The sequence below is a fragment of the Peromyscus eremicus genome, chromosome 7, assembly GCF_949786415.1.
Source record: "Peromyscus eremicus chromosome 7, PerEre_H2_v1, whole genome shotgun sequence".
In the NCBI taxonomy this organism is placed as follows: Eukaryota; Metazoa; Chordata; class Mammalia; order Rodentia; family Cricetidae; genus Peromyscus; species Peromyscus eremicus.
In genome coordinates, this window is record NC_081422.1 from 35,287,536 (window position 1) to 35,301,077 (window position 13,542).

General features: G+C 49.3%; 1 protein-coding gene across 1 annotated transcript in view; it reads right to left on the reverse strand.

Annotated features, from left to right (window-relative positions):
• Positions 1-13,542, reverse strand: part of Ubash3b (ubiquitin associated and SH3 domain containing B) — a 147,514-nt gene that overhangs the window by 36,319 nt on the left and 97,653 nt on the right. Inside the window, exon 3 of the mRNA XM_059269022.1 lies at positions 923-1,109. Coding sequence (XP_059125005.1) covers positions 923-1,109 — 187 coding nt within the window. The remainder of the gene's footprint in view (positions 1-922; positions 1,110-13,542) is intronic.

Sequence of the window (13,542 nt, forward strand, 5' to 3'; positions counted from 1 at the left end):
ATGTAAGCAAGCTTGAAGCTGAGCTACATGAGATTGTCTCAAAAAATAATAAAAATAAAGGAAAGTAGCTCATTTGGAGTACATGCCATGTAAGCATGAGGGAGTAGAATTCAATTGCCAGAACCACAAAAAAATGCTAGGTGTGGTAGCGTGAGCTTGTAATCCCAGCACCAGGGAGGCAGAGACGGGAGAATCTTACTAGCCAGCCAGCCTAGGCTCCTTCGTGAGTTCCAGACTAACTACAAGGTGGATGGATGGCTTCTGAGAAACGACATCTGAGGTGGATCTCTGGAACACACACACACACACACACACACACACACACACACACACACACACACACACTGTGACTCCTATCCTGAGAGTGGAGAGAGCAGACAGTAAGCATGTATGAAGCTCTGGAACACACACACACACACACACACACACACACACACACACACACACACAGTGACTTCTATCCTGAGAGTGGAGAGAGCAGATAGTAAGCACATATGAAGCTCTGGAACGAACACACACACACACACACACACACACACACACACACACACACACACTGTGACTCCTATCCTGAGAGTGGAGAGAGCAGACAGTAAGCACGTATGAAGCTATGTCAGTGGCTGTTCAGGTGCCAGGCCAGAATGCCACCCACAAAGGGTCAGGCTTGTCCTTCAGGTTGTAGAAGTGCATGGTTGTCCTGATGCACTAAACCCAGATGCTCCAGGCCTCAGCAGATGTCAGGAGTGTGGAACTGGGGCGAGGCACTTGCTATGGACCACAACCACACTGACTCCTGGGAGGTCCACCCAGTGCTGGGAGCTCCCTGACACTTCTTTAGTCTTCTCCTATGCTCAGTCCAGGTCCTCAGGGGCTGCCAGGACAGTGGAGGGGGTGGGGAGACGGGGACTGCCATGTTGCTCACCATGAAGAACTGGCAGAGGGTGATGTGGGGGAAGATGTTGTGGGCCTTGTTCTTCCCACAGATCTGCTTGGACTGCTGCCAGAAGTCAGACAGCTTCTGGGCTAACGGGCCGGTTGGGCGGAGGTAGAGGACATACTCCCGAGGCAGGGGGTCATCCAGGAAGGGGTCACCGACATGGGAGAACAACCTGTGCGAGAGAAGAGAATGAAGAAAGGCTCGCTGGAGAACAGTGGACAAGGAGGAAGAGGAGAGGCAGGCCCATCTCTCTCCGTGCTTCCCACCCCAGGACCACACAGAGAAGGGCTTCCATTGGTGCTGCGAAAATCCACCCTTTGAAGCTCACACTTGCAACCACCTCTCAGATGGAGAGAAACTTCTGTTCTCCAGAGAGTGGTATTGCCTCCGCATCCCACAACTCCCTAAAAAAAACCCCAAAGCTGCTCTCCAGGAAGCATCCTTGGGTTAACTCCAAATCCTTTCCCCACAGCGTAGTTTCCTTGCACACATCCCGTCCTTTGGCTGCGTCTATGCTGGAGCTCCTGCACCTCCAAAGCAAAAGGAAGCCCCAGGAAGGTGGCCTGTGGCCTTCTCTTGGGAATGACATCCTGGCGAATGAGTAAGTGGGACGGTTTTCTAAATTGGCCAGCCTGGCATCCACACACGTACAGCCAATCTTGAAGTGACTTGACTGGCAGCACTCAGATAATGTGAGCCTCTATCTGGGAAGATTTTGAAAGCCTTTAAATAGATCCAAGGAGATACACATACCCTGGGGCCCGGGCAGAGGAGGCAGTCGACTTGATAAATGGGCCTGTCACATTTGGCTCATCCCCTCCTGGAAGGGTCCATTAGAAAAAGACTGCACACCCGCACTCCTCACAGACACTCAGAGTTAATTACATGCTATTTTCTCAATTTATTTATTTCATACCAACCAGTCACATGCTGCTTGAACGCTTCTTCCTCCTGTGGATGCCAGAGCTTTTTGTCTGCAAAAAGAAATCAAATATCTATTGTTAGTATTTTTAGCCTTCCTCTCAGCTTCTCTCACCGGGGTAGAGTGGGCAGGGGGCAGACATCAGAGTTTGCGTTCCCTGCACTGCTATATGGCACAGGAAAGATCTGCAGCAGGGGCTCCCCGAGGGTCACAGGAAGGCAGATGGAACTTGGGGACTCATCATTAATTTCCATGTAATTAGCACTGGATTTGCATGCAGCCTGACATCCCATATAGTCTATTTTCAGTTTGTTTCCACACTGGGGTTTTATTTTCACTTCCCTAAAAGTTGTCATGTCTGAACTTCTCCTCCCTGAATTTCACCCACTCGTCTCCAATGACCTAGATCCCCCTACAGAGCGGCTTCTTACAACCCTTGATGGATTGGTTGGGGAGGCGGAGCCGATGGATACGAAGATGTGGAGCTAAATGTCTACAAGGACATTTGGATAAACTCACTTCCTCCTTTTCCATGCCCCAACCACCCAGGTGGATTCATCATCTCCTATTATTTTACAGACATCTTTGGGGACCAATATTACTGGATAAGATAGAGACAGGGTATACCATCAGTTGCTCCTGGAGAGACTGCTCACAGCCCTCCTGACGGTGGGCCAGTATCTCCAGGAGACTCATAGCAGTGAGGCCCTGCACACAAGCTTTCGAGGAGCACTGCAGGGCCAGGTCTGACAGAGCCACAGAGATCTGGGTTCGTATCCAGCTTTGCTGTTGACCCATGCTTCCATGTATTCACGCACACATGCGGACAAGTTGCTACTCACTGCCAACTGTTTCATCAGCACGTTCTGGGTGCTGGGGACAAGATTCACATGGTAACTGTCCACGTGGAAGGAAGGAAGGAAGGAAGGAAGGAAGGAAGGAAGGAAGGAAGGAAGGAAGGAAGGAACTGTAAGCTAACTGTCTGATTGCACTGGGGCAGGAGCAATGGGGGAGCTGGGTATGGTGGTGCACACCTTTGATCCAGCATTGAGAAAGCAGAGTTCAGCTTGATCTTCATAGGGAATTCCAGGCCAGCCAGAGCGACACGGTAAGACGTTCTCTCAATAATAATAACAATAGTAGTAGTAGTAGTAGTAGTAGTAGTAATAGTTGTGGTAGTAGTAATAGTAGTAGTTGTTGTAGTAGTAGTAATAGTAGTAGTTGTAGTAGTAGTAGTAATAGTAGTAGTAGTAATGAAGGGAAAACCTGAGAACCTTGCCAAGACACAGAGTCTAATGCCTCACCAAAGAGGGGCATGTGAAGCGGAGGATGCTGACTCCTGGAGAAGGGACTGGTGGCTGTGATGGTAGGAGACACCCAGTGCCTCCACTCTGTCATGGAATGGAAAGACAGATAGCACATGGAGCCTTGGGCAGTGCTGACCCATCACAGGTGGCCGGTAAGTGATCATTTTCAAAACAGGTCACCAGAAAGTGACCATGTTTGTCTCCGTTCCATTCCACTGACTTGGGGCCCTCGGGAGAAGGGGAGGGGAGGAGTCCAAATTGACTGTCACTCTTTCCAAGTATCCTCTTCCTGCCTGCCTGTGGCACCTAGTCTTCCTTTCTCTCGTGACCCCTCCATGGACCTCTCAGCAAACAGTGAGTACTGTGAGAGTCTCTGGCTCAGGCTGGGAGGGACCTCAGATATCCTTTGTGAGGCCCGTTTCTTCAGTCTCCCAAGGAAGGCTCCAGTGAGAGAAGTGGAGAAATCCACTTTTCAAAGCAGCCTGGCTGAGGCACTGCAGAGCCCGGGACCTGGGGTTCTGTTAGCAGCTGAGAGCTAAGTCAGGCCTGGCTTTCCTCCCAGCATGCTCCCCTGTGGTCAGCTACCTGGGCCAGCACTGTGAAAAACAAGCCTATTCACTAAGATGAAGTCCCAGAGAAAAGAGGCAGACCCTGGAAAGGAGCTGGTCAAAAGGCTGGGAGCATGGAACACGCTCACCCTCACTACCACACACACCTCTGAAAGGGACTCCCCAGATGGAGACCCCTGCCTCCCATTTTTTAGGTAGAGAAGCCACATATACACAAAAGCCCACCAGTTGTGGGGAGCTGGAGGCTAGAAACTTAAAAAGGATTAAATGTCCCCAAAAAGACCCATTGTTCCCAAAACAATTGGAATAAGGAAAACTCATTTTCAGCCCAGACAATGCGCTATTTATATAAAGCATCCAATTTCTTTTTCTTGCACCCTTCCCCCAATGAAATATATCTGACTGAAATTTAATTTATTTCTTTGGAGGAGCCACAAGAATCCTCTGGAAATGAGAGATCTAATTAAGTTATGGTCTCCCTAACTTAAAAGACATGTTTTGGAGAAGGTTCAAAGGGAAAGAATGAAGAGAGATAATGAAAGGTTTGAGCGTGATAAGTCTGCGATAAAGGTGAAGGAAACCCAAACAGTTCTTTCTGGAGAGACGAGAGGGAAGGTTTTCATTTTGTGGAAAGGCATCACACCGAACACACCCTCTCTAGTGAGGGTAAGTTGTGTTGGCTACAGCACAAAGGGCCCTTGGGCCTCGAGAAAGAACTATCTTGAAGAAATACGTCTTAAACACTCTTTTAACATTTTGGGGGGTTATTTTATGTGTATGTTTTGTCTGCATGCATGTATATGTACTATGTTCACGCCTGGTACCTGCGGAGGTCGGAAGATGGCACTGGATCCCATAGAACTGGAGTTATGGACGGTTGTGAGCCAGCATGTGGGTGCTGGGAAACAAATCGGTCCTTGGGAAGGGCAGCAAGTACTTTTAACTGCTGAGCCATCTCTCCAGCTCCCTGCTCCCCCTGGCTTTTTTGGGGAATGGTGGTGAGATCAGAAGAAAACTTGCAGGAGATGGTTCTTCTCTTCCATAGGGATTAAACTCAAGTTGTCAGGCTTTGTGCTGAACACATTTACGTACTGGTCCTTAAAATGTATTTCTAAAGGTTTCTAGAAAGTATTTATATGTCTGCAACCGAGGAGTGAAATTCCCTAGGAAGGGAAAACCCCATTCCTAACCGAGCCTGGAGGCCCAAAGCAAGCTGGTTACAATTCGGATTGAGTCTGTTCCCAGAACTCTACCCACAGAACAGACAGACACAGAACAGCGGCAGAAGACTTCCAGCTCTGCTCAGCTGAAGAGCGAGTTGCCATAGCGTGCCACCCCCACGGCCCACCCCCTGGGGCCAGCGCCAAGGGCAAGTGGGAGTGTGCCGAGCAGAGCCAAGCATCTGCTCCCCTCAGAGCAACTCAGAGGCTGGCAGAGGGCTGACTTCAGAGTCTGCCAGAGATCTCAGCGGACAGAGAGTGTGGGAGTCCAGTCCCTCCCTCGAGTTTCAGCGGGGCACTGCAGCAGTCCTCGGCAAGATGGCCTCACCGGAGGCCAGTAAGTGGGACAAACTGTGAGTTGCTGCCATTCCGTCCCATGAAACATCCGGGTCCTAACGGACAGCTAGCATTCATTTGTAGTTGACTATGAAAAAGAGCACCACGTCCCCTGACTACTAAGGAAGGAGACCAGCACAGGTGACAGAAAAAGCAAGGGACAAGCCAAACAGGCCACTGGGAGGAGCCAGTCGTGCCACCCATCAACTACCTATGGTCTGCTCTGCTGCAAGTCCTCCCGCAGCTCCCAGGATCTTCCGATCTTTGGATGTGGAGGTCATGCCCCAAGGTCATGCTTTAGAAGGAGGATCACAAAGTACCTTTCTCACTGCTTTGCCTGCAACAGCGTCTCTTCCTTCTTCCTCCCCCTTCCTTCCTCACCTCAGTCCTTCTCTTTCTCCCACTCCCTTCCCTCTTTCCTGCTTTCTGCTGTCCCCATCATGCCCTGCCTGGAATTCTGCAGGGAATCAAATAAAAAGGAAAAGCCAAGCCACAGGTCTGTGGTGCTGCTTTCTGATTGGTGGGCATCTTTCAGGGACCATGACCTCTGGTTTCCTCAGCTGATCCAGGCTGGTGTCATTTCCACATACCACGAGATTACTCTGCTCTCAATTCCCTCTCAGACTGCACTCCATGTTACTCTAGGACCATGGTTCTCATCCTTCCTAATGCGGTGACCCTTTAAGACAGTTCCTCATGTTGTGGTGACCCCCCCCCCCATACACACACCACAAAATTATTTTGTGGTACTTCATAACAGTAATTCTGCTACTGTTATGAACCGTGATGCAAAGATTTACGATGCAGGATATCTGATATTCGACCCACAGGTTGAGAACCCCTGCGAAGGCACCATGCTAAACTTGAAAAGAAACCATGGGAGACTTTCAGTGTTTTGAGCGAAGCAGCAATCTTCTCCAACTCTTGAGTGCTACGTATGCTCCGAGCTCAAGTGGCATCGTCACTGGAACTTGACGGGAATCTCTATTTCTTGCCCTTTGTGTGGCCCCCCCTGAGCTGCTATCCTGGTTCTGTGGAGTCTCGTTGTGGGCTTGGACCCTTCTGCTTGTTCAGGCTCTGAACAGTTACTGATTACAGAGGAAGAAAGCCATGGCCTTGCTGGTAGAGGGTCCACACAACAAGAGACATGCAAAAAGAAAAACAAAAGCAAAAAACAAACAAAAGAAGGAGACCCCCAAATGGTTTCTCAGAGGGGAGCATGAAGGGCTGTGGCTGAGGTGGGCACTGTGCCCAGGGAGCTCATATAAAGGGGAGTCTAGCTGGGCGGTGGTGGCGCACGCCTTTAATCCCAGCACTCGAGAGGCAGAGCCAGGAAGCTCTCTGTGAGTTCGAGGCCAGCCTGGTCTACAGAGCAAGAGCCAGGACAAGCACAAAACTACACAGAGAAACACTGTCTTGAAAAACCAAAAAAAAAGGGGAGGGTTCTACCTCCACAGTGGGGAGTCCTGGGCTTAGGGTCCTCAGGAATCCAACCAAGGATGGATAGGCCTCCTTCCTTTGCTTCAGCCCACTACCCCCCATTTATGGAGGGATTTATACCCCTCCCCCATGAGATTATGTTTCGAAGACTTCCCCAACTGTTTCCCAGGCTCAGAGATCAGCAGTTGGCGGAACTTTAACCACTCCTTTCTCAATTCAGTACAAGCCCTCCGTATCTCCATACACTCTATTCATTAAAGTACCTGAGAGACCCAGACTACCTCTGAGTCTACCACAAGTTTCCCCTTGTTTGAGTCCAGTGATACTGTCTGGGTCAAGCTATTAGCCACAGGGCACTGGAAATAAACTGGAAAGGCCTCTGGAAGGCGATTCTCTCCACTCCTAGGAAAGCAAAGGTAGGTGGCATTACACCATGGATCCACCACACATAGGCACGCCGTCCTAGGATATCGAATTAAACTCAGAGATGCCAGGGGTGGTTTTAATGTGCTTTAAGGAAACAGCAATGGTCTCCACTCACTGAACACCACACAAGCTACTAGCTCAAGGCAGTCACACTCTGAGCATCAGCTGTACCACATTCCTCCAAACTTCATCTTCTTGAAGCTGGAGTTCTCCCAATTGCTCTAAGAAAGAGTGAGGACCAAACGAAGAACAACCAGGAAATGACAGCAGCAGAGGCCAGAGCATTGGGCAGTGCTCTCAACAGATACCATTTCCATCAGTGCCCCAATGGCAGTCTGAGCTCTGTAGAGGCCTCGAAAACAGAGCAGCAGGATGTCCAAAGGTGTGGGCTCTGGAAAGGGTGTTGGAGGTGCTGAGCAAAGCTGTCTTGCCACGGCAGGACACTGAGTGCTGAGGCTCCAGTGGAGACAGCCCTGAGGGAGAACATAGCACAGAACTGTGACAGCAGGGATGATGTGCCACGAGTTCAGGGCTTATTCTAGGCTGACAGCCAGACCAGGGGGCATGAACAGAGAGGCTGTGTGTCTTGTTGTTAGATATCTAGTACCTGAAACTTTACTTTTGAGCTTGACTGTGGCTTCCGTCTATCTGTCTATGACCTAGACATATCTTCTGAGTTACAACTGAGATCTTAACTTCTGCTATTAACTGTGTGACAATCAAGGTTAATAAACACTGAACACACCCCTAACACAGGGGACAGGTTAGCCCGGAACTGAGGTCTGCTGTGGTAAGCTATCCTTCTTAGGCCTTCAGAGGTTTGGCTTTACGACTCAGCTACCCAACACCTGTAAAAACCAATAGGAAATACATAGAGTATATTTCCTCAAAAGAGTAAAACCTTGATTCGCTGAATACAAAACGGATTCACTGAACTTCCCAACTGCAGACTGAGTCACCCTTATCCAAAATGCCAGTGGGCCAGAAGGGTTTCCGATTTTGTAGCATTTTGGCTTTGACGGTGTTTGCATAGACTAACAGCTGAGCATCATAAATCTGAAGACCTGAAATGCAAAATGGTTGAAAACACAAAGCATCATGGGCACTCAGAGAGGTGTAGATTTTGGAGCCTTTTGCATTTCAGATCTGGGGCTTAGAGATGCTTTTCCCTACTGGACTGCAGTCCACTCTGAGGAGCTCGCAGACAGAAATACAGCCTCAGCCCCCGCCCCACCCCCACCCCATTCTTTGTGCTCCAGTTGTCTGTGTTCAAAAGACCTATTTATGAAGGGAAGAGAAGACACAAGACCAAGAACAGAATCCTCCAGGTGGATAAAACTCCCTATATAACCAGAATTAAATTAATATATCTCTTCTCCATGTCGTCAAGACAACCTTGCACTTCAGAAATATTTAATATGAATTCTAAGATGTAAAAAAAAAAAACCAAAACCTCAACCTGCAGGATAGCAATTGTTAATTTTTTTCACACCTAACACATTCAACTGAATTAAAACATGACCCAATTAACCAGATGACTCTTAGCTCAAAATCAGTTTAACGGTCTGTGCCATTCTGGGCAGACATAGTCCACGTGGAGTCAATTCTGTTTCTCAGTAGGAGAGGTCAGACATACAATGAAGTCACTGGTGCTGTAAGGGACAATGGAGAGATACTTTCAGAGCATTATCTGCACAAAACAATGGCTGTTTTGGAGACAGGTCTCACTTAGCCCAGGCTGGCCTAAAATCAACTGTGTAGCCACGGATGACTCTGAACTTCTGGTCCACTTGGCCTATCCTTCCTGATGGTGAGATTTTAGGATGTGCCTTCATGCAGGTTTTATGTATATATGTGTATAATTTTTTTTTTTTTTTTTTTTGCCTGCATACATACAGGTGCACCATGTATGTGCCTGGTGACCACGGAGGCCAAAAGAGGGAACTGGATGCCCAGGAACTGGAGTTATAGATGGCTGTGAGCTACCACATGGTGGTGGGAATCCATTTGTGTGGTACTGGGTCTGGAGTCCAGGGTTCTGTGAGTACAAGGCAAACACTCACAGCCACATTCCCAGCCCAGCGGAACCTTTTTCTTTTGTAGGTGGCTTTTAGGTAGAAATGTTAGAGGCTTTGAGGAGCTGTGGGCTGTGCATGACCCGGGCCAGCTCAGCATTGTGCCTGAGGTTGGCAGCCACCTTGAGAGCAGAGGACAAGAGGTGACCTTCCATCTATTTTTCTCTCTGATAGAAAAGTAAGAGCGGGAAAGTGAGAAAGACTTTGAATATCGGGCACTGAGTAGATGTTACAACCTCCCGACAAACTACAGGCTGTCTGTCCCTCCAGCTGTAGAAGACAGGAAGCTTCCCCAGCTCAGTGAAATGGCTATCCCAAAGCTCACCAGCCACACTGGAGGTTTAAGACAGGAACCTTTGTACCTCAGACGGAGTCTCAGCTGCTGTATGTGCTGAGCAGATGATGTCTGAGGTGGTGACAATGGCAGCTGAACTGGGCCGCACTGTAAGTTGTTAAGTGAGGAGCTTGGCCGATAGTGTAGCTGGTACTTACAGCGTGACTGTGGAGGCCCAAAGTAGAGTCCCAGAATCCATGTTTAAAAACAAACAAACAACCCCCCAAAAGGCCAGCCAGGGTGCTGCTTTTATCATTGCAGAGCTGTGGAACACAGACAGCTGAATCCTTGGGATCAGCCAGCCTAGCCTCGCCTACTCAGTTGAGTTCCAGGCCAATCGGAGGCACTGTCTCAAAAAACAAGGTGGATGGCTTCTTAGGAATGATACATGAGGTTGACCTCTCCTCTTCACGTGTATGTACACATATTCTGTATACCTACAAACACACACCTATATGTACACACACACACACACACACACACACACACACACACACACACACACGCCAAGAGATGTCCAGAGCAGTGTATTAACACCAGGATCCTTATCCAAAGGCAGCCTGGTAAACAGAGCCAGGACTTAGAGATGTGGAGCTCCCAGTGGGGAGGGTCACGTGTGATCTGGACCTTAGAGGCAAGGTCTATGATGGAAACTGTAGCTGTTCAGCTGACTGCAAAGGAATGATCTCGATCAGGCAGGGGTTGCCAAAGTGGTCAGTTAATCAACAGCCACTCCTAGGTCTGTTAAACTTCCTCTTGTGAGGTATAGCTCACCACAAGAACAAAATCGCCACTCTTCTGAAACACACAGGGTGAAGCATAGCTTGCTGCAGACTGCCCGATTTCAGAGGTGTTTTCTGGGGTTCGGGGATGGTTATTTGCACCGCCATGGCTGGGTGACTGCTGTGTTCACGGCTCTGCTTGCTAGGAACGGCCGCCGCCCAGCTGAGCATGCATCTCCATTGTTAATCATTGAAACTAGCAGCCCTGAGCTGGTGTACCCGACACTTCCCTCATCTCTGGCCTTTTCTGGGTGCAGATTAGTAGATGGCCAGTTATCACTTGTCATCTGTCATTTCCTCATGAAGATAAAAGGAGGGGAAAGGTTGTGCAGAGCTAAGATGGCCTTTCTGGACTCTCCCCTATCATTTTTCTGGTCTACTGGGCTACCAAATACCACCCCCACCCCACCCCACCCCCACACCCTCCCTCCCCGCTTCCTTTGAAACAGAGTCTCACGATGGAGCCCTGGCTGTCCTGGAACTCAAAGATCTGCCTGACTCTTCCTCCCGAGTGCTGGGATTAAAGGTCCCATAACAGATGGAGCACACCTAATCAAAACATTTGAAATCCAAAATGTTCCGAAACTCCCAGATTTTGAGTATCATGTCAAAGCTGAAGAAAGTTGGAATTTTAGGGTGTCTTAAGTTTTTTGGCTTTGCAGATTAAGGCACGTGATCGACACCTGCCGAGCTGAGGTCTGGGATTGCAGAGTCTAAACAAGTTGCCTGGCCACTTTTCCTTTTCTGTCACCGCCCAAAGGACTTGGCTGAGCTGGGTCAAAGCAGGGCCTCCCACTCATTGGTATGGGTGACCTGAGGCCCAGCCTGGGGAAGGGTCCTGGCTGGTGGGTTACTCGTTCTGCTCTCTGTGGAGACCCAGGGAGAGGTGATGAAGAACTTGTGCAGCCCAAGCCTGTTTAGACCTTCTCCAGACTCCAGCTGGGGATTCCAGGCTCCATGGAGCTCGGCCACAGAGAGGGTGGCGACACAGGGAACTTCAGAGTCAGTTCCTCTGGGCCGAAGCCCAGCATTTTTACCTTACCCCATCAGCTGAGGCTTTCCAACCTCCCTGTCAGAACTGTGAGCACAGCCAATCCCCCTCTGAAGGAACAGGGGGCACCACAAAGACATTACGGGGCTGGAGAGATGGCCCAGCAGTTTAGAGCGCTTGTTGCTCTTGCACAGGACCTGGAACCAGAGGTCTCAGAACCCACATGGTGGCTCATAACCACCTGCAACTCCAGTTCCAGAGGATCCAATGCCTTCTGGCCTCCATGGGGATCAGGCACACACATGGTGCACATATATAACACAGGTAAAAACATCCATACATATAAAAAAAATTAAACAAATAAATCTTTTAAAAAAAAAAGGCTTTTCTGACCCTAAACATAAAGCAAAAGAAAACCAGCTTATCTAAAAGAGAGTACCCTAAAACTATTCATTCACTGTCTGTCTGTTTCTGTGTCTCTCCCTCCCTCTGTCTCTTTCTCCTTCCTCTCTGCCCCATCTCCCTCATGAGAATTGACTGCTTTTGCTTCATAGTCATGTCTTTTGGATCTTACTCTTAATGAAGGCTCAATCCCCTCCCCCCCCCCAACCACAAATCAGCATGTAGTTCCCTCCCTTCTTGGGTCTCGGGATGGTCCCCAGGCTGGGCAGAGCACATGGATGTGGGGATGGGAAGACAGACGAGAAACACACAGCCAAGATGACTGCAGGCATTTCAGCAGCCAGACCCAGGACGCTCCCAGGACAACCAACTTTCATGCAATCCCTGACCTCATAGCCCCTGACCTCACAGGCTCAGGGTCTCTCATCATCACTGCCCATCAACTGAGACATCTGTTCTCCTACCAGCTACAGGAAGAACTATAAAGATTCAGCGTTTTCTTCAGGTGGGGTCAGAGGTCAAATCATTTGATGACCAGCTAAGACTATGCATACCAAGAATGGGCAGCAGTGGGGGTTAGTAAGGCCACCAGGGCAAGCTCAGGGACCGGCTGTATTATTTCTGTTGTGAAGGAAAGCATCAGCAACCAGAACTGCTTTTCGAGTGTACTTTCCCCAAAGAGACATTTCCCAGTTTGGTGTTTTTGTTTTAATGTTTTCAAATGGTGTGTGTGTGTGTGTGTGTGTGTGTGTGTGTGTGTGTGTGTGTGTGATGAACAAGCCCACAGGAAGATTGACAGAGAAAGGAATGATGTCTTTAAGGTATTTTGAGGTCCCTGCCCCCAGCCTCCCTAAGTGATGGTGAGCCTTGACTACAGGGGCTTGCCATCACCCTGTCCTTTCCTTGACTTTGAGAGAATCATTCTTCCAGACATTATGAGGACATTTCCTGGTTGCCCAATGGCGTCTGTGCTCAGAAAGTTTGTCCATGAGTCCAACCTTGTGAGCTCACCATTCCTCTGTACAGGTCTCTCTTTCCTACACAATGAAAACGTTCATTTTTTTTTTTTTTAATCACATTCACACAAGGGAGCCCAGCTACTTGCTAAGAACAGAGGAAGCTCTACTAAACAAGCAAGCTCATCCCCAGAATCTCTGCGGAACATCCCTGTGGGCTTTCCCCCAGGGGGTCTGAGAGGGCAGGAGAGAGGCCTGTCAATAAGCATCAACTGTAATGGGCAGACCCATTTCCGTCAGAGGAAATGCACCTAATGGAGAAAGATGTATTGATCCTGACGGCCTGTGTCAGAGTCAGGCTCCCAGCGGAGAGCCCTTTCAGTCTGCCCGGGTTAATGGCCTGGCTGTATCTAATAATCAATGCGAAGGCAAGCCTTTGGCGGTTGCCTCCAGGGCCAGCCAATGGGGAGGAAAGTGCACTGAACTTTTTCATAAAACTCTGAGAAAGAAAAAAAAGATGAGCTGTTTGGGGAATTAGGTGTACAGGCCCTCCCCTGAGAACTCCACTGAGGTGAAGCCGCTCTGTCCAGAAGCACCTCCATCAAGAAGCCTTCTCAGGGAGCGGTTAGCAGGGGAAATGCTGTTTGGGTTTCCAGTGTGTTTATGTGGCAGAGCCCAGCAGCCCAGAAGGGAGGCCTTGTTTTGTGCTAGCTAAAAAAGAGCCAGGAGCTGTGTGGCCTCTGCTTCAGGGAGGCAGCAGTTTGTAATCGGGGAACCAGCCATCAGCCCATGGGGGGCGCTTTTAGGCGGCTCCAGCAATGCCTTTCTTCCCACATGATGAGGGT